We start from the raw sequence: 19,631 nt of genomic DNA, 5'->3' as shown, positions 1-19,631 counted from the left end.
CCTGGCTGCACAGAGACATATGAGAACTGGCTGTCCCCTGTCACCAAGGCAGTCACTTTGTGCCTGGAGATGGAGCCGCCAGGCCAGCAAGTGTTCACAGCACGCTGGGGATCACTGCAGGTCTGCACTGTGACATTTCCATTAGCAGCTGGAAGGGGGATGCACAAGCCACCTTAATACCTCTCCTCTCCAACAGATCTTGGACTCTTCCCATCTCAATTTAAAGTGGGGCCACCAGGAAGAAAGACTAGGGAGGAGGCGGTGGCAGGAGAGTCACACTCTTGACCAGCAAGGGCTGGTGTGTGCCTATGTGTGCACAGATAGCAAAAACATATTTTCTCCAGAAAAAGCTGGCTTGCTTATGCTAAGATGGTTTAGTATGGTCTAGTCGACCAGGATTAGCTGCATTAGCAAAAAGCATATTTTTGGTAGTGTCACTGCATCTGTAATAGAGATATGGCTCCCTGGAATAGCTAGCCCAAACCTTAGGATGTTAATCAGTGACACTAAATGGGGGGAAGCCAGAAAGCTGAGGGCAGAGTAAGCAGCCTGGGCTTGTTCAGCCTCAAAAAGGATGTTTTGGACTCTACTTTAGCCTTATGTCTTGGAGGAGCTGCATTTTTGGCAGAGCAATGGGACACGCGGTGTTCGGTGCCAGCAGGTGACTGGGCTGACTTCAAGTGGGGTCAAGGGACCAGTGACACAAGGTTTTGGTGTGGCTGTTCCCACTTTGCCAGGGGCAGCCTCCATCACCCAAAACACTGGCAGCAAGGGAGAGCAGTCAGCATTGCTTTCCCCTGCCCTGAGCCGCGCTGTGGGCTCGTCTCCCTCTTTGCTTCCCGCGGGAGCGGGGCCAGCCGCACACTCCAGCTCCGCGCAGCTTTTGGGTGATCGCAGCGTGGTCCCCTGTTCCTCCTGCAACCGCTGGAGACTCGGAACTCGTCTGCTCGGCTGCGTTTTGGAGGAAGCGCTCCAGAGAGAGAGAGAGAGCCAGGCGAGCCCTCGCTGCCGCTGCTGGGATGGGGAAGCGCATCCTGACAGCGTTGCTTAACACTCCTTAAGCCTCGTTAGAAAGTGCAGCGCAATCAGACAGGAAACAAGGAGCTGATGTACCAACACCTAATGTGCGGCGGCAGGCAGCCAGCTGCGCGCAGCCCAGCCCTCGTCGGGGGACGCATCCCGGCGCCTGCAAGCTGGGGAGATGCAAAGACTTTTAAAGTGATTGTGAAAGCACGTTTCATCTGGGGTTTTAAAAGAGGAGCATCTGATAAATTGGCCGCAACGTGTCAATTTGATGCTTCCCCCCCCCCTCCAAGTGCCTTTGCCAGGCTGCGCCTCCCCAGGCGCTGGAGGGAGATGTGTATCCGAGATGTGTATCCGCGGTGCCTCATCGCACCTCGGAGCTGCGAGGCTCCAGCTGGGAAGTGTCAACACAGTGGCAGCTCCCGCTGCGAGAGCCTTTCTGGCGCTGGAGCAGGTGACACGCTGGCATGGCAGACGTCGAGGGGGGTGTGCCGGGCGTGGGATCACTCGGCATCCTCTCCCACATATGGCTGTGTCATTCCGGAGACAATCTTGTGAATGAGCTGCCCAGAGCAGCGGCAGGTGGTCAGAATTTCCCGGGTGACCATGTGGACCTAATCTAATTAGACGGTTAGGAAAACTCCTTTAGGAAAAGGGAGGAGTGAGAAAGGTTTAGAGAGGGCAGATTCGAAAGGCAGTGAGAGAAGCTCTTGCTAAGTGGATCATGTCCAAAGGAGGATATAAGCTTTCCTTGCCTGGCTTGGAACTGGAAGATGGGGAAGATGGAACATCTTTAAATGGGAGCTCACGCCAAAGGCTGGGGAGGAAGGGTTGGTGAGTGCAGGTGATGGGTTGTGGCAGGTCTTGGCCTGAAGGCAGAGGAGTTTGCATAAGGCTTTAATTTCTGAGGATCTGTGCAGGGCAGATGGCTGGGTTCCTGGCATGCCAGATATACATGCTGCCTGCTTGGTAGTTTTAGGACCTCCTTTTCCCTGAAATGCTTTTATTGTCAATGCCTTGCTCCCCAAAAACACTGTTTTGTCACTGTCTTCTTCCTCAGAGGAAGCCTGCTTCAGGTGTCAGCAGCAGGCAGAGCAGCTCAGGTATTCAGGGTTAACAGACAGCTCCAGGAGCAGGAGCTGCTGGCAGCAGAGAAGGGCCAGGAATGGGATGAGCAGGAAGGCAGGGAAGAGCAGGGACTGGCTCCCACACCTTGGGGCTGAGCAGTGTGTCTCCAAAGAAAGCTGAGGAGGATGTGGAGCACCCCATGCCTGCTAGTCTTTACCACTGGATAAGGCCCCTGCATGTCGGGGGACCTTGAAGTGAGCAAAGGTACCAGGTGAGTTGTGTCTTAGCGGTGTGGCCAAGAGGAGATCCCTGATCTCCTTATGCTCTGCCTTTTAGCTGCCCTGCATCCTTCTCCCTTAGTATCTCTGAAACACAGCTGTGCCCCTGCTCCCACAGAGCACCAGGGAGCTGCCACAGCCACGTCTCTGTCCCTTTGTATCTCCACTCCAGGTGTGAGAGCACAGAGGAATACGATTACGATTACCTCAGCATCAATAAAACCTGGGTCCTCACCCCCAAGGCACAGGAGACTGATGCCACACAGATCCTCAACTCGCTGCTGAAGAACTATGACAACAAGCTGAGGCCTGACATTGGCAGTAAGTGTCCCCTGAGGTTCCCTGTGGCCAGGGGTGGTGACCTGGCCCGGCTGTGTCTTGTGTTTCCTGTGCTTTTGTGACTGCCGTAGTTGTGATTTTCGGGGCGGTAGAGCTGTGCTGGTCCCAGATGCTCCCCTTGTCCTCAGCCCTCTGCAAATGATCCTGGCCCCAGCTCACTCAGCCCTATTTTATTTTCTTTGCAGTCAAGCCCACGTTCATTGATGTGGATATATATGTGAACAGCATCGGGCCGGTGTCTGTCATCCAGATGGTGAGTGCTCGCGTCGCTGCAGGGTCGTGGTGTCACCACAGCTGAGTGTGGCAGGGGGCTGGCCCAGCCCTGCTGGTTGTGTTGTGCTGGCCAGATGTGGTGTGAAGGCGCTGTTGTCATGAGAAGAGGTTTCCCCTCCCTTGGGAAGAGGTGTTGTGACCTGCTGGTGGTTAGGAGCAAAGTCCTCGAGGGCCCTCGGTGAGCTCAGCAACCTTATACCATGCCCATGAGTTCCGGGAGAAGGATGATGATGCTCTTTGATCTCCCCTGGCAGTGTGTTGACAGACACCTCTGCCTGATGGCTTTGCCATCTGCTCCCTGGGAAGTGTGTGGGCACCAGGATACCTGGGGCAAGTTGTGCCACCCTGGTTGAGCCAGGGCAGTGGTGACAGAAAAAGGGGCAGTGTGCTTCCAGGAGGACTGAGATAGGTACCTGGAGATGATTTCCATGGCAGTGGTCTGGTGGTGTGAAACCTGGGTGCCCAGGCCTGGCATGTGATGCTGGGGAAGGAGAAAGCAGAGTGCCTCAGGTCCAGTGTCTTTTCTTTGTAATGGAGCATCTCAGAGTGATGCCACCACAACTGTGACAATTTCTCCTCATGGCTCAGGACCCAGCTTTACTGGGAGCTGTGGAAACACTTAACAGAGACAGTCTTTGATCTGGAGAGCCTTCAGGCCATGCACTGGAGATCAACTGTTGATTATTTATTTTTCACAGGAAACTTACATTATTACTGTTGTTGTTATTATTATTATTATTTTCCCTGAGTGGTTGGTTTTCTTCTGTTTTTCAGCAAGGAAAAAAACTGATTGCTGTCAGGTTTTGAAAGACTTCTTTGGTCCACTGGGCAGTGGGGTGGAAAGGACAAAGGAGAGGTACAGCCAGGACAATTAGGCTTTTCTTGTCCCTCTCAATGCAAAACAAAGCAGGAACAAAACCAGCCCCCTTAAACTGAAAAAAAAAAGTTCCCAAGATGGGCATGTTATTTTTAGTTTCCGAAGTACAAAATTTCCACTGAACAAACCCCTCTGGGGATGGAGGAATGGCACTGTAGCTGTAGCACTTCTACTCCAAAGAGCATTTTGAAGCGGCTGCTCACGAGCCACCAGATGGGCACCTGGCTGGGCGCTCGCTCACACGCCGAGGGCACCATCAGGAGGCCCGGCAGGGGCAGCCTCAAGGCTGAAAATTTCCTTGCTCTGTGCCAGTGTGCCCGGTCTCCAGGAGGAGAACCACACCCCGAGCCGTGTGGATGTCATCCCTGGCTGCCAGCAGGTCCCACGAGCTCCTCCATCCCACGTGGGTGCATGGACATGAAGCCGCGGTGAAGCGAGAGCAGCAGTGCAGGGGTGGGGTGTACTCACCTGCCTGCAGGGAGAGCATAAGAGTCATGTTATAGGTGGCTGTTCTACCTGCTTTGCACTGCCCAAGGATATGCCAGGAAAACCAGGGAAAACCACAGTGCACATCCCCCTCATTTCCTTCTCTTTCCCACTCATCTTTACCCCTTTCCATCCCTGCTGGAAGCTCCGCTCTGCTCTCCTCGCTGTCACAGGAACGCTGCATAGCCACGCAGGTGGTAGCAGTAGAGAGTGGCTTATAAAATCCAGTCTGCAACCAGAGTGTATTTTTCCTTCTAAACAGGGATACCAGGCACTGCTGCGAGGCTGGTTTCCTAAGAAACACAGCTTATGCCATGGTGATGGGTTTGTGAGAACGTACGTCCATCCATCCCAATCTTTCAGTATTTTGGATCCACTGGGCTAATACCAACCATATATGGCTTCAGGTACAGGAGCTTCAGGCTGGCATCAAACATGATAGACTGTCTTTGCTGGGGACATGTCACTCCCACTTTGCCCCTTTTGACACAGCTTCTCTCAGCCTGAGAAGCTCTGCTTTCTCCCAGCTGTCAGGCCCATCCCATGTGCCTCATCTTGCCTTTTTCCCATAAGCAACCTGAGGAAATGCGCATTTCCAAGGGAAGGGAACCAGAATTTGTCTCAGAGCTAGATCTCTCTTGAGCCCATGGTGACATTTCTCTCTGCCACAGATACAGAGGCTTGTGTAGGCTGGGAGGTCCACTGGAGGGGAAATGTCCCACTGATCTCTTTAAGTGCATTGCAATGACAGTGTCTTGAGTAAATATTCCTCTCTCATGTAGACAGGCTGTGTACAAGATAAAAAGTTCTGCTTTTAGGAAATACAACAGTATTGCTGTGGCTATTAGCTTGGACCAGTGTGGTCTGTGCATGTGAAGCTGAAGGCTCTAGGATGGCCTGACACACTGGTGGAATAGAAGGCTCCAGCTTCAGCAACATAGTTTGAACACTGGTCTCCAGTGATCTTCTGCTCACACCTCAAAGGGTTAATAACTTACTGCTGTCTTCATCCTGGTGATGCTCTGTCAGGGCTTGGAAGCTGGCCCTGCGTCGCCGCTGCTCAACCTCCAAATGATAAATCACGTCAGGGTACAAAACTGATTCCGGTCCTTAAAAATGAATAGGTGATTTGAAAATGCCCTGTGCTGGGTGTGAATTCTGCATCTCCCTCATCAATCATTTGTCATAAATAACATTAACATTCAGGAGTCAGCAGAAGGTGGGCAGGTTTGGAGCGGGAAGAAATGTAAAGTGATTTCCTGGTATCTTTTGTAGACGAGAGCGGCAGTCTTGTTTCTCATTTAGGTAGCTGAGCAAATTTTACATTCTCTCCTCCCTGGGGAAAAGATCCTCTGTGTTCTGGCAGCCAAAATGTGGCAGTAACCAGAAAGAGAGCTAGGAGATGGTTAAATGATAAGAAGTGGGGCAGGGCTTGGTTGAAAGAGAATGGGCTGAGGAGGAGAGGTGGGACCATCAGGTCCCACAGCTGTTTACTCCAGTCCATGCATGGACTGGGATTTTCTCCCCGGCCCCGTGAACCTGTCTTTGGGTGGGACTGGGGCACGTGGCAGTTCTCAGGGTGGTGGGAAGCTGTGTTTACACCATCAGGGAAAGGATGCACTCAGCCACGAGCCCTTCCAGAGCTGCCAGCTGCTGCTGAGTGCCAGCCAGCAGCCCCTCGAGCCAAATGAGTTATCACCCACAGAGCTGCAGCTTTCCAAGCTGTCTCATGGACCTGGATGCCCAATTAGATTCCCATTAACATGGACAGTGTTTAGGTGTCCTTGGCTTATCACTAAGCTGAGCCTGATGCAAAGCCCCACCTTGGTTCTCCAAGCATGTTTGTGGGAAGAGGTGCCAGGGAGGGCTGTGGTAACATGGACTGAAGGAGGAGACTTTGGGTTCAAATTTTTCGCTGACTGGTTGTTTGCTGGAGGGATTTGCTCCTGTTTTTGTTTTGTAATGGCTTTATTGCTATAGATTATAGCTTTAACTGGTGTCAAGGGCACCTAGAGCTCTGGATCACCTTCCTTTAGGGATGCTTAACTCTCAGGAAATGATGCTGTAGTAGTAAAGCAGGTGCCAACTATTGGGGCTGAGTGTCTTTCAGTCCTCAGGATGCCCGTGAAGTGTCCATGAGAGCCAGCATGGGTGAGGAAGTACTTCTGTTTTGGGCTTGGGGATGGAGCAAGTCCAGCCCAGAGCTTCTCAGATTCCTCCCAGAGGTCAGAGAGCAATGTCGTTTTCTTCCTTTTTTGCCCAAAACCAAGCATGAGGCTCGAGGAGCTGGACCCTGAGAACACAGCCCAAACACTATGGTAGCCCCCTGGCCAAAGTGAGTGGGGACATGCCACTCATCCAGGGACCTGCCTTGGTTACCTGCTTCAGGCATCTGGGACCAGAGGCAGTGCAGCAAGGGCTAGTTTAGATGCTGGAGATTCCTCTCTTTGGTACATGTGAGGAGATGCTCTTGTGTGCCAAATTCTGTAGCAAAACATGATGACAGCTCGTCTGCTGGGGTTGTACACCACCTCAATCTCATTACTTAATGATAATAAAGATGGAAAGAGCAAAATTGGCCTCCATTATTCACCAGGGTCGGGATTCTGCTGCCTCTGAAGTGCCTGTGATTTACAGGGGTAGGGCTGAGCTCCTGTCTCAATTATTACAGCAAATTATTTTCTTATCTCTGCCTATGAGCGGGGGGCTGGAACCTGAAGAGGGTGATATGTCCAAACACAAGTGTTGACTATTTCCCCCTTACCTCTTTAGGAAGGAGATGCTTCTCACTATTAAATTCCTAGTGCTGTGCCTGGCTACATTAGTTACCATGCAACACACTAATGAAATTGAGGACGAAGAACATATTTTCCCACATCTGGAGTACTGCAGGAGTGATTTAATAGATTTGCATGTATGGTGCATTTGTGAACACACTGTGAAAAAGGGGGAGGAAGGGAAGAGGGAAATGTTTATTCGTTATCAGCTGATGAATAATTAATTTACAAACATTGTCTTGTTAAATATAAATTAAATCCTCATTTGACACACTTTATAATTTAGAAGTATAAGCCCCAGCATGAATGAAGAGAACTCCCCACTGACTGCTTTCATGTAAATCCCGAGGAGGCAGGGAGGGAGGTTTGGCTGTCAAAGTTAAAGCTGGTAAGGAGCAGTGGTTAGGAAGGGGTCTGATGTGCCAAAGCCCCCCTGGGGGCCTGGGGCACTTTGTCTGTGCTCATGGGGAGCCTCAGTGGGGCAGAGAGGCCGTGGCTGTCTGCACAGCCCTCTTCCAGGGGTTGCTTCTCCCCACTCAGAGCCGCTTGTGGCCGAGCTGGCGAGTGGTGGCTCTTGGAGTGAAACCCCCCGTCGATGCCACATTATCAGGGTGTGCAGCGAGGCAGCAGCTGCTTGTGAACAGCTGAGCTACCCCAGCAGCAGGGGCAGAGATCCCCAAGAGAGGAGCTGGGCAGGCAGGGCTAAGCCACCCTTGCAGAGAGCCCTGAGCCAGCTGGAGGCATCGGAAGCTGAAGCCACATCCCGAGGAGTGGAGGCAGTGCTTTGTTGGAAGGCAGTCAGTGTGAGAGCTGCAGGGTTACAGCCCTGGTGTCCCACTGCAAGGCTTGGGTTAATATCTTGGTTTCTCCTTAATAGATGGGGAAACCAAGACCGGTAATAATTGTCTGGCTCTGAGGAACACTTAAGTCTTGATTATACTTAGCTTTGACTGCTTTGGAATAAGTAGGAAGGAAATGAATTGAAAATGGCACACTGCTTAAAATGCTTGACTATGTTCCTCTGGAGCACAAGATAAGCCTATAGGTAAAGCAAATTTGCTACCTCCCCCCTTCTTCCCTGATAATAATAGACTCCAGCGGTTGCACAGCACTTCTCAACTGAAAGGACTTAAAAATGCTTCACAAATCATCTGTCTAGGAGGCAATAGCCCAGATGCACCCACTTCTAGGGTAGATTGCAGTGCCTGAAGCACGCTGCAATGCTCTGCCAAGGATAGTGTGCTCTCCTTGGCCTGCCCTGTGTGCAGTGAGAGTTGGGCATCAGCATAAATCTGGTGAGGTTTCACAGGACATGCTCGTGTAATGAGCTAAGTCGGGTTTTGGTCCCCGATAAAGATGTGTATCATAGAAATTTAAAGTGCTGGGAAATGGGTATTGCTCACTGAGGGCCCCAGTGCTTTTTCAGGCTGTTATTTTCTGTGCCTGAGTGATGGCTCGGTGCCGCAGGAGCTGGTGGTGCATTTATAACGTCTTCACAAATACTCATGTGCTTGGAGAGTTCTCACAGCTCTTGATTCCTTGACGTTCAGGAATGGTCACCTGAGCCCATTCCTGTTCGTCCAAGTGCTGGGAGAGGGACTGTTCATCACGTAGATAACTGTGTTTGCACAGCAGTGAGGTCAGGAACACGGGGAAGGGTAGAGGCTGTCCTGTAGCCAATACTTGTCAGTGCCTTATCAAAAAAACCCCATGAGGCTACTGAGGAATCACACCAACCACGTGTGACTTGTGGGGCAAATCATGGACTGCAACAAAAAGTCTAATGAAATAAATAAGTTACTCCCATCCTGAACCCAAGAGCTTCCAGAAGGGTCAAAGTTTGCTTCCAAAATGGAAAAGGGCTGATTTATTCACTATGAATGATTCAACCAGCTCCTTTTACTATCCAGAACATACAGTAATCCCCTCCAGATATTTTCTGTGTGACATCCACATCGGTATTTTATTTGCAGGCTGTGCGGAAAACACGAGGAGTCAGATATCAGGGAAAAGCTGGGGGTTTGCCTCGAAAACTCGGAGCTAAATAAAATATGAAAATCCGGACAGCGGCCTCCTGGGGGCAGAGAATGTGCTTTTTCCTCAGAGACATTTCTGGAGAGCAAAGCCCCAAAGTTAATTAACATCCATGCTCGGAGGCGGAATGTGGCTGCACTGAAGGGTTTTTTAACTGCAGCTTCACTCCTGGCACTCAGGTGCTTCCCACAGCCACAGCTCGGGCAGCCTCTGGCCCTCGGGCAACTCAGGATAAATCAACATTCGTAAAGAAGTAAGCAGCTCTTGTAAATTCCTTCACAGATCTGATTTCCGGCCTTCTGCTGGCAGGAATGGCTCAATCCCTCATTCATTTTGTGCCAGCCTTTGGAAAAAACTCAGATTTCTTCAGCTGGGCTGAATGCAGAGGGTGTTTTGTTTGCCCTGAACTACTGCAGGCAGCCTGGAAAGGGTGCTTACTGTAGGTGCTTCCCAAGGAGCAGATGTGCTCACTATACCTGACCTGAGAGCATTGCAACCTGTAATTCCCCACCCTTATCCCCAGAAAACCTTCCTAACACAGTCTGGGACTGCAGCAGCTGCATCTGGTCTCCCTTTTCAGAGGTGTCTGCCAGCAACCGGGCTTCTTGTGTGTTAATAGACCATGATGATCGTTTTCCAGTAACCAGGGAACTCTCCTTACTGGGGCCCTGACCAGGCTGGAGGGATGTCCTGGGGCACCCTGGCAGCTACCAGCTTGCTCACAGGTTGGCAGGGCACTACAAGGGGCTTTGCTGTGATCCACAGGCTGCAGTTGCTGGATGGTGGGAAGGCAGCCTTGCCCATGGCACTGGTGGGGATGTGCCTGGGAGATGTGGGCTTGGAGCTGCTGGAGCTGCATTTCACAAAGTGAAGCGTGGCTGCAGCTGGTTCCACCACAACCACAGAACTCACAGAATGAACCGGGTTGGAAACGACCTCTGAGATCATCGAGTCCAATCTTTGCCCCAACCCCACCTTGTCACCCAGACCATGGCACTGATGCCACGTCCAGGCTCTGCTTAAACACCTCCAGGGATGGTGACTTCACCCCCACCCTTCAGCCCATTCCAATGTCTCACCACTCTCTCTGTAAAGAACTTCTTCCCAATGTCCAGCCTAAACTTAACTCATTGGAAGGGAGTTATGGTGGGTAAGGAGAATGAGCTTGGCTGGTTCTGCTTGGGTTTCACCCAAAATTCTGGAGGGTGGTGGAGCTGGGCACAGGGGCACTGAATCTTCACCCTCACCACCCCCCTGCTATTGGAGCTGCTCTGCAGATCCCCAGCGGTCCTGCTTCTCCACAGGGAGGTGTGTGCTCCTGGACAGGCCAGGAACCATGTGTGTGATGCAGTTACTGGTCTGTGCTCTGAACCTCATTAAATTGATTCTTCCAAGTCAAAGGGAAAGTGCCGTTGTGTCAAATTTGAAAGATATAGACTCTGAGCTGTACCAATAGTTGTCACTCAGTGGGCTGAATTATTTTTAAGGCAGAGCTGATTTATGTGAACTGAAGGTTTTGGATGTCTCTGCAGGAGAGGATGGGATATTTCAGGTGTGTGAGAACCAAGTCAAAGAGCTGGTCAGAGGCCATGGTTTCTGGTCCAGGGTGAACAGCCAGCACTGGAGGGGAGGAGGCCTCATTCTCCCCTCCCTCTTGGGAAGAGGAGCCAAAATTCTTCAGCATTTCTGAGGAAAAATGGGTCTAGGGATGATCAAAACATTTATATTTAATATCGCCAGATTGTTTTGATTTGCTTTTCATATGGTGATAAATTCTGTCCTGTAAGTAAAGCATGAAAATGACTATTTGAAAATAAACGTCAAAGTGAAGTACATCAAATAGATAAGGGCAAAACAAAATACTTTGTTAGCTTACTGAAGAAAAAGAAGTTTCTGAATGAAATTGTAAGGTAGAGGTAATTCATTTGAGGTGTTGACTAGTTTAATTTATTTTCAACAAAACTTCATTTTTTTCCAGTAGAAATCAATTCTGTTTATTTCCTTCATCCCCAGATGAAACTGTCCTACCATTTCCCCTAAAAGGCTGATGTGGAATCTGCATGCTATAAATGTGTTACAAAATGGAGACCATTTCTCAGAATTCAGTGGCTGTGGGTGACCCCAGTCAATATGCTTCACAGACCTCTTCATGCCTCAGTGCTAAAGGCTGAATATTCAGACTATTGCATCCCATCTCTGTGCACAGGAAGGATTTAATTGCCCATGATACAAATTGCAAGTGAGCAGCAGTGGAGCAGTGATACTGCCAGCCTGAGCCTTCCTGTGGCTTTGCTTCTCCTCCCTGCAACCCCTCACATCTCCTGTGTGCCTCCAGGTAGTTCCTTGGTGCCTCTGTGTCTCCAGCCTGGTGTCTTTTGTAGGAGATATGGTCTTATCTTACAGTCAGCACTGAGTGGGCAGGTGGATTCTGCAGCCATTTCCCACCAACTCCCAAAGCAGCAGCTCCTCAAAGCCCCAGAGGAATCATGCTGACTGTAGAGGGCACTGGAGGTGGGGGAATTTGTGGTTTTGGTCTCTGACCTGCCAGGAATGGCTCTAACCCTCTGCTCAACAGGAGAATTGCCAGCAGAGGCACAGGGGATGTGTGAACCAAAACACATCAGCAGTGTGGGTGATGGAACACCTTGTCTCCATGTGGCTGGGGAACAGGGGAGGTGAGAGCAGGGACTCTGCAAATGTTGGAAACCTTGTTTCTGACAGTTCCCCTGGATTTGCTTCTCTCTCCCTCCAGCCTTGCCAGTGTACCTGTGACACCTCCCACACCTCACCTGTGGCCCTTTGTCATTCTCCTTACACAGACACCCAAAGCCACCTTAGCAGTGGAAAGAGGAAAAGGAGAGGATGTGAAGCAGCAGGGTAGAGAAGTGGGAAAAACTTGATGGAAGTTATGTTGGTTGTTCCTACAGCCATAGGGGGGAAGGAGGGTGAAGTTAGGATGATAACTGGCTGATCTTCTCTTCGTTTTGTCCTTGAAAAGAAAAGCTGAAGGCAGAGAAACCTGTGATATATTCAAGACAACCATTTCCTTTCATGATCTGGCAGTGTCAGACTGACAGACCTGCCCAGAGCTTGCAGCCTTAGTTTGTCAGAGGAATCTGCACCTTGTGAGAAGGGGCAATGAACTCCAGTTCTCCCCAACACAAAAAAGAGCCACAGTGGTGACATGGCTTGGAGCAGATTGCCAGAGGGATTGGCAGAGTAAATCTCACCAGGAGGTGTGGGAAGCAAGGGTCTCTGCAGAGAAGGAAGGGGATGGAAGGAGCTCTGAGAATGAGGATGTCAGTTTGCATTTCAAGGGGGGAGTGAGCCTTTGTGTGGAGCCAAGCTCCCTTCCCGGTGCTCGTGGCTCTGGGAGCAGCTTCCTATGGAACTGGCTGCGAGCTTCAGTCCAGTTCTGCAGCAGTGAGGCCAAAGGCTGCTTAGATACTGCTCCTCTCTCACTGGATCAGCAAGAGGGGGGATGAAAATACCTCAGTGTTGCTGCAATGACAAAAAGCCAAACGGAAGTCCAGGTGCTGGGATTTGGTAAGGAACAGCAGAGGATGTGCTGCCCAGATCCTGGGAACTCTGGGCTAAGCTTAAGAGCCAGAAGTGTTTGGTTTCTTTCTATGTTTGATTCTGGGAGACACAAGCTCTGTCAGTGTATTCCTTATACCACTGCATAGAAAACTGAGCCTTCATCTCTTTCACCACTCCCCAGAGATGTCCTAAAGTCATCCAGAGGAGCTGAGGAAGGTAGACTGGTTGTGTTTTAAAGGAGGCATCCACAGCAGGCAGAGTCTCTACAAAACTGTTGGGAGCTGGAAAAAAAAAACACTGGGAAAAAAACCACTGTCATTTCTGAGGAGAGTCTTTTGCAGCCAGCAGGAGCCATGGGAATTGAGCAGCCCACAGGAGGAGAGTTTGGCAGGTCCTGCTTGTCCAGTGGCTGGACAAGCAAATGACCTCCACACTTGGCCTGAAGTGTGAATGTCTGCCTGGACAGGAGAATCAGCTGGCCTGGTAACTCTTCTGTAACTGCACTCCAGCTTGTTTTACCCTTTGAATACCCAGCAGGGGAGGCAGAAAGAAATTTTTCTTTCCCTGTAAACTGGTTAGTTTTCTTCCAGTTGCTTTCCTTAGCCCGGTGCTCCCTTGAAATCTCGTCAGGGCTGGGTTTTGATTTTGTGGTGGCTTGAAAAGAAGAACTCTGAAAGGAAAAACAAAATGAAGCTGGGAGAAGGAGCTACATCAAGGAAGTGGCAGGGCAGGAAGAGAGAGCTGGCAAGAACAGCAAGGGGGCATGAGAGACAACATGAAACAGGTTTCCTTGAAAGAGTCGGTGGAGCAGGGTACACTGTTCCCATCTCCTCCTTTATCGAGGACCAAGGGAGAACAGGGTCAGGAATGAGGATCTCTGCAGAGGGGACAAACCCCTCCCCTTTTGTGAAAGCAGAACTTTCTCTTATCTTGAGGATGAGGATTAGAAAGGGATTTGTACAGGCATACGGTGTTTTTCCTTCTGGCCAGCACAGGCATTTCCATATAATGGATGACATCCCAGGGACTTGCCTGCACTGCACTTTCTCAGACCTGTTTTTGTGGGAGGAGGACAGAGTAGCATCAGGGTTTGGGAGGAGAGCCTCTCTCTTAAGTACCACCTCCACCCTAGGGAAGAGGCAGTGAGGTTGCAGAGTCCAGCTCCAGAATTAAGTGGGATCCTGCAGGCAGCCTTGTGGGAATAGAGCAACCTGGGACAGTGAGTTTGTAAGGACGGAGAGACAGGGCAAGGAGCACGTCCAAGCTGGAGGAACAGAAGATGTTTCCAGGCAAAAGTAGGCTCTGTGGAGACAAGCTGACCATCCCAGACAGCCCAGGAGTGTTTGGGACTGGACACCTTGGGAAATCCATGGGACCTCCTACCTTCCTTTTCCTGGTCCAGGGGAGCAGCAGCAGCTGCTTTCCCAGTCTAATACTGCCCATCCCAGTGTTTCATTTTAATCACAGTGGGTGGCATGGGAATGGGAAGTGCAATTAAAGGAATTCCAGCTTCTCATCTGCATCTTGTCAAGCCATCCTGGAGGAGTGATCTCGGGGAGTTAATTGTATGCAGTGAGAAGGTTTGTCTTCCAGCCCTTTCGCAGGAAATTTCTCTCTGTCTCGTCAAACACTCCATGAGCCTAAAGGACAAACAAACAAGAGCACCTGCCCAAAGCACTAAGCATTCTCTTCCAGTTATTCTATGTGCTTTTGTCCTCACATCTTCTCTTCCCCCACCTCCTTCCTTCTGTCCCAACGTCATGGGGAACATTTAAGCATTTAGCAGCGAGGTGTGACGTGCAAACAAGGCTTTGGACAAGTGTGGCTTTGCTCTGCAAGCACCCCAGGCATCTTCTGGAGATCGTGGTAACTGGGCTGCATCTTTGCTTGCATTAGAAGGTGCTTACACGTGGCTTTGCACCCGTGTGCTCTCCTGAGAGTGGACAAAAAACCCCAGGCTAAATGGAGGTTCCTTCCCCGTGGTGCCTTTCATAATACTTCATTCAAGTGTTCAGTACCTTCCCCTTTAATTCATTCTGCCCCATCATCGTATAGCATCCCGTGTCCACATCTCTGCCTTTTCAGTAATAACCTCATCAAGGACAGTGCAGACAGACTGTGCCTCTATAAACCAGAGTCTGGCTGATGTCATGTCTCGACTCAAGGACTTTCCTTGATCCTTGGGGTAGTGACTGTTAACAGATGCTGGAACACACACATCTGGGTAGTGTGCCCCTCAGGCTCATGGTGAGAGACTCCATGTGCCAGCCCATGTTCCCATGGAACGGGCACCACAGCAATCAACAGCCACCTGGGGGTTGTGTGGGAGGAGATAACATCTCTAAAATACAGGACATGGTGGCACAAGGGAACATCTCAGAAGAGAGGGTTTGAGGGGAAAGAAAGTTTTGGATGGTTGGCTGTCATGAGTATAAAAACCTACCTTTTAGATGTCCCCACTTGCACCTTCACAGGATCAGGCACGAGCAGGGGTGTGTGGGAAGGGGCAGGTAGAGATCTCAGAAACCAGCAGAGTTTCAAAAGCCCTGCCCAGTTCCCGTCTGCAGAGTCCAAGGGCGAGTGAGCCGGGATTGGGGAGTTTGCAATGGACAGAGCAACAGGAATAGCATGTCTTGTTTGACAGCTCCTGGCACGAGCACAGGACATGGAGATGGTTTTTAATAGCAAGTTTGTATTATAAAAAGAAAGCTGTTTCAACTGAGATTCCCTGGGCAGAGGCGAAAGACATTCCGACAAGGACAGCGCTGCCGGTGTCGCTGCAGAAGTGAGACAGATGGGAAGTTCAGTGTGTCACCTTGAAACCACAGACCATCAGAGCTCTGTTCCCCTTGTCCTTATGAGCTCCCCTAGCCACAGCAGCATCACGCCTAGAAAGCTCTCTGGGGTCTGATTTGGAGAGAGGAGGACCTTGGAAACAGAATGAAACTTATATTCTCATTCTTTTGTTCTTTTGTGTTGGAGAGACAAAACTCGCCCAGAGTGGGGACACAGAGGCAGCCACGAACGAGGTGTCTCACATTATGAGTGGGAGAGCTGGGAGAAGCCTGGTGCTGCCCAGGTAGTTGCTGAAGTGGTCAGTGCCAGGCACTAGCTGGCACATCTCTGCTCGCTGCCTTTGGAGAGTGCTTGCACATGTCATCTTAGAAGCACATTCCAGCCCACAAGCTGTGGGGCAAGACATTGTGCATTCAGATGTCAAGATTATTCTAAAATCCTGTTATTTTTTTATTTAGTTTATTTACTTAGCCTTGAGAGTGTCCCCAGACCTTTTACCATTGTTATGTTCCCTGGGACATGGTGCCAGCTTCTGAGTGCAACCCAGGGTTTGTCAGAGACCTTTGCAGGTTGGAGTGTGAGTGGAGTGTCATGGAGAGGAAAATGCTCACCTGTGCAAGGCTGGGGAGGTGTGACATGCTGAACACAGTTGTGTCTGAAGGGGGGATGTTTGTTCTAGCCTGTTTTGCAGAAGAGGGTGATGAAGGAGAGGCTTCTTGGCTCGCCTCGAGCTGCACAGTGACCTACCAGCCCTTGAAAGAAATACACCCAAAGCCTGGGTCTCCTCCAACAACTGAGAATTTCCTCAGCCTCACTGTTATTTAGGATTTTTCTAACCTATCTCTCCAGCAGAGGAAAATGGAAGAATGTGTTTACAGGTCTCTGACCCTTCTGTTTGGAGGTTTTCTTGTTGCTGTGGAATACAAGTGAAGTTGCACATTTAAATCCTTCATTTGATCCTAATTAAGGAAACCATCTAAGATATCCATCTCATGGCTTTGCTCCTCTCTTTGGCATTTGGCAGAAAGCTGAGCTCCTTAAGAACACAGAGAAAGAAGCTCATAGGTGGAACAGAGGAACCACAGGGTACCAACTCCTCTGTATCCCACTAAATGCACCCTTGAGAGGGATCAGCTGAACTGAACACACAAACTTACTTGGAGCCACTTGAAAAGCATGTTTTGAGAGGGCCCAACTGTGTTTATTTGGTGTACAAGGTAACCTGAAAACACACCCTTTTGATTTCGAGTTGTGTCAACCCTGTGAGTTTAAGCTGTTACCCTGAAACCAAGTAGCTCTAACTCATATCTGCTCTGAACTCAGGGTGGAACTTAGTCTAGAGTACAGTTCTTGGAGCCAAACCTGACTGGAAATATGGGCTGATTCCCCATCTGTGAGGGCAGAGCAGCAGAGGCTGGGGTGACAGGGTAGCACACAAGGAGAACAGTGGCCATCTCCCAACTCTTGTGCTGGGCACAGGCTGATTTCTGAACCTATTTTCTTTTGAATTGAAAATTTTGGGGCTTTCTTTGAAATTACTTTTCACACAGAAATCCCCTAGCTTTTGACTTAAGTGATACTTTTTAAAGTGAAAGGGTTTGGGACTACAACAAAATCTTATGGTTATTTCATATTTTTTTTTCTTCCGATATGAAACATTCCTGTCAACTCCCCATCCTCTTATTTCCCACAAGTGTTCTTCTTACAGAATACGATTTTTTCCATTAAATGTTTTGGGATTATACCATTCTCTGGAACTGTGTTTCCACCAGCATCTGTGCTGCCCACATGAGGAAAACGAGGACTGACCAGTGATGTGCAGCAGTGCCAGGTGATGACAGTGACCGAGGGCCAGCAGGGACATTCTGAGAGGCTGGGTTGGACAGGAGTACACCCAGCTAGCATCAGCAACGCTGCAGGGCATCCCTTAGCATTGGATAAACTCATGTGATAGTGTTTAGGGCAGGCAGCCCTCAGGGTTTGCCTTATGAGCAGTTTGATTTATTATTTTATGACTGAAATTTGATGTGATATTGCATGCGTGCCAACATGTGTGTGCCACCCCACGTGTGATCCAAATGGCGTGGCCTAACTGTTAAAACAATTCCTCTTATTTTGTTAGCTCCTTCTGCTGAAAACACTAAAAATGCCTGTGCTTTCACAGAGAAGTTAACAACCTCCATGTGCTGCACAGCAGATGGTACAGAAAGGGTGGAGGCGTATTTTACAATAACCTTTTTTCCACATGGGGAAATTGAGGCATGGAGAAGTCTCTTTCTGATGGTTGAGAATGAATCAGGGGCGGAGAGAAACTACAGGGGTGCAGGAGATCAAGAAAGAGAGCCCAAAGTTTTAGGGGCTGAGCTCATCTTCAGCTTCAGCCAAAGTTCAGCTGTTCAGCCTCGACCAGCCTGGACTCTTTCAAGGTCAGTAAGAGTGTGAGGTGTTTTCAGAAGACAACCTGGATTGTTTCATACTGATATCTCCCTCCAGAACTGCCTGCCACTCTCCAGTGACTGTAGGAAACCTGTGGTCACACACCTCCTGTCTTAATCACCTCGGTCAGATGCCTACAGCTAAGTGGGATCTCATCAATGCCCAGAGAAGGGTCTAAGCAGTGTCCCACTGCTGATCAGAAACAGGTGCTGAAGGAACTGCTGTGGTTTAGCCCCAGCCACACACAGCTGCTCATTCTCTTCCTCGCAGCAGGAGGAGGGAGAAAATTGGAAGGGTAAAAGTCTTCCCAATGTCCACAGTGTTTTTGTATAAATGTTGCCTCAGATAATTCCGAAAGAAAATACATTTGTAAATGCCAAAATCTCCCAATGGGCTCCTTACGTAGAGCCAGCTCAGCTACCAAGTTCTTCCTCGTGAATAGCTGTGCTAATAATAGTCACTGAAATTAGATCAAACTACAGGACAGTGACAATAACAGCTTGGATTTTTCAGGACTGAATGACTTGTGCACTACACCTTTTGCAAAGGCTGGCTATGAATGGCACAGGAGGGGCTCTTTAATGCTGATCCCTCCTGAAAATCTGGGCTTGACAACAAATACTAAACCCCCAGGATAGCTGACCTTCCACTCTTCCAAAAGTGTTAGCATTGGTTATAGCAGACCTGAATGCTGAACTTTACAGCAGGACATCTAACTGAGCAGCCAGCCCAGAAGCAAGATCTCACCAGTGACTCCAGTTAGGAGTTAGAAACTGATAGTGGCAGCTAACGTGGATTTATCACTGCATTTTTGTTTGCTTTCTCCTACATCAGAGATAATGCTCAGGAGGAGAAATTTAAACTTATACTAACTAACTCAAACAAGGTGTACAGGGGTGGGGGAGAATATGTCAAATGTTGTGCTATTTTGGCCCTGGTGGCTGACAAGAAAAAGAAAACAGCCCCAAGCAGCATAAAGTCAGCTCTGCCCATATATGTTGTTGCTTTCTCAGGCTGCCCATCTTGCCCCTGCTGTGCCCATGCTTCTTTGCCCACCTGTGGGCTCTATTTCACTGTGTCGCAGCCTGATCCATGTCTTCGTCACCACATACCCCATTTCCACTCAGTACCCAGTGTGATCCAGAGCACTCAGGTGCTGGAAAGGGCTCTCCCAGCCTCCTGGTCTGGGGCAGTGGCCGTGCCTGTGCATTTGGCTTGGAGGGCTGCTGCTGTCCTTGCTCTGTACCTCCTCACATCTGTTTTGAGTGAGCTGTAGAGGCAACGCCATCACTTTGAACATGCTGCATCTACCCCAGTTTCCCCATTTAGACACCCATTAGGACCTCGTCCCTGTCACCTTTGCTCATCCCTGTGTGTCACCGGGGTGAAGCATCAGCCCGGAGAGTGACTCGCCCGTCCAGGTCCCATCTGACGGCAAATGCTCCTTTCTCATGATCTCATTCCTATGCAGGGGACGTTTTTGGGGCCAATCACTCATCCCCGGCTGGCTGACAGCGGAGCGAGGGCGAGGAAGATGAAGTGGGGAGCCGTGCTCTGCCCTGCTCTGCCCGCCCCCGGCAGGACACGCCGTCCCAGGGAGAGCTGCATCTATTTTAACAGCATGGTTTGAGGAGCCAGCCCGGAACCAGCAGCGAGGGCAGTGGAGGGAGGATGTGCTGCAGTCATAAAAATTCCACCGAGATA

General features: G+C 49.9%; 1 protein-coding gene across 1 annotated transcript in view; it reads left to right on the top strand.

The window, feature by feature from the left end:
- Positions 1-2,327: 2,327 nt before the first annotated feature.
- LOC113956482 (gamma-aminobutyric acid receptor subunit gamma-4) overlaps positions 2,328-19,631 on the top strand; it is a 30,401-nt gene continuing 13,097 nt past the window's right edge. The window contains exons 1-3 of the mRNA XM_027663132.1: positions 2,328-2,362; positions 2,488-2,690; positions 2,894-2,961. Coding sequence (XP_027518933.1) covers positions 2,328-2,362; positions 2,488-2,690; positions 2,894-2,961 — 306 coding nt within the window. The remainder of the gene's footprint in view (positions 2,363-2,487; positions 2,691-2,893; positions 2,962-19,631) is intronic.

The sequence above is a fragment of the Corapipo altera genome, unplaced genomic scaffold (assembly GCF_003945725.1).
Source record: "Corapipo altera isolate COAL_440 unplaced genomic scaffold, ASM394572v1 107b, whole genome shotgun sequence".
Classification (NCBI taxonomy): domain Eukaryota; kingdom Metazoa; phylum Chordata; class Aves; order Passeriformes; family Pipridae; genus Corapipo; species Corapipo altera.
Note: the sequence above shows the minus strand (reverse complement) of the source record. Positions and strands in the feature narration are given on the sequence as shown.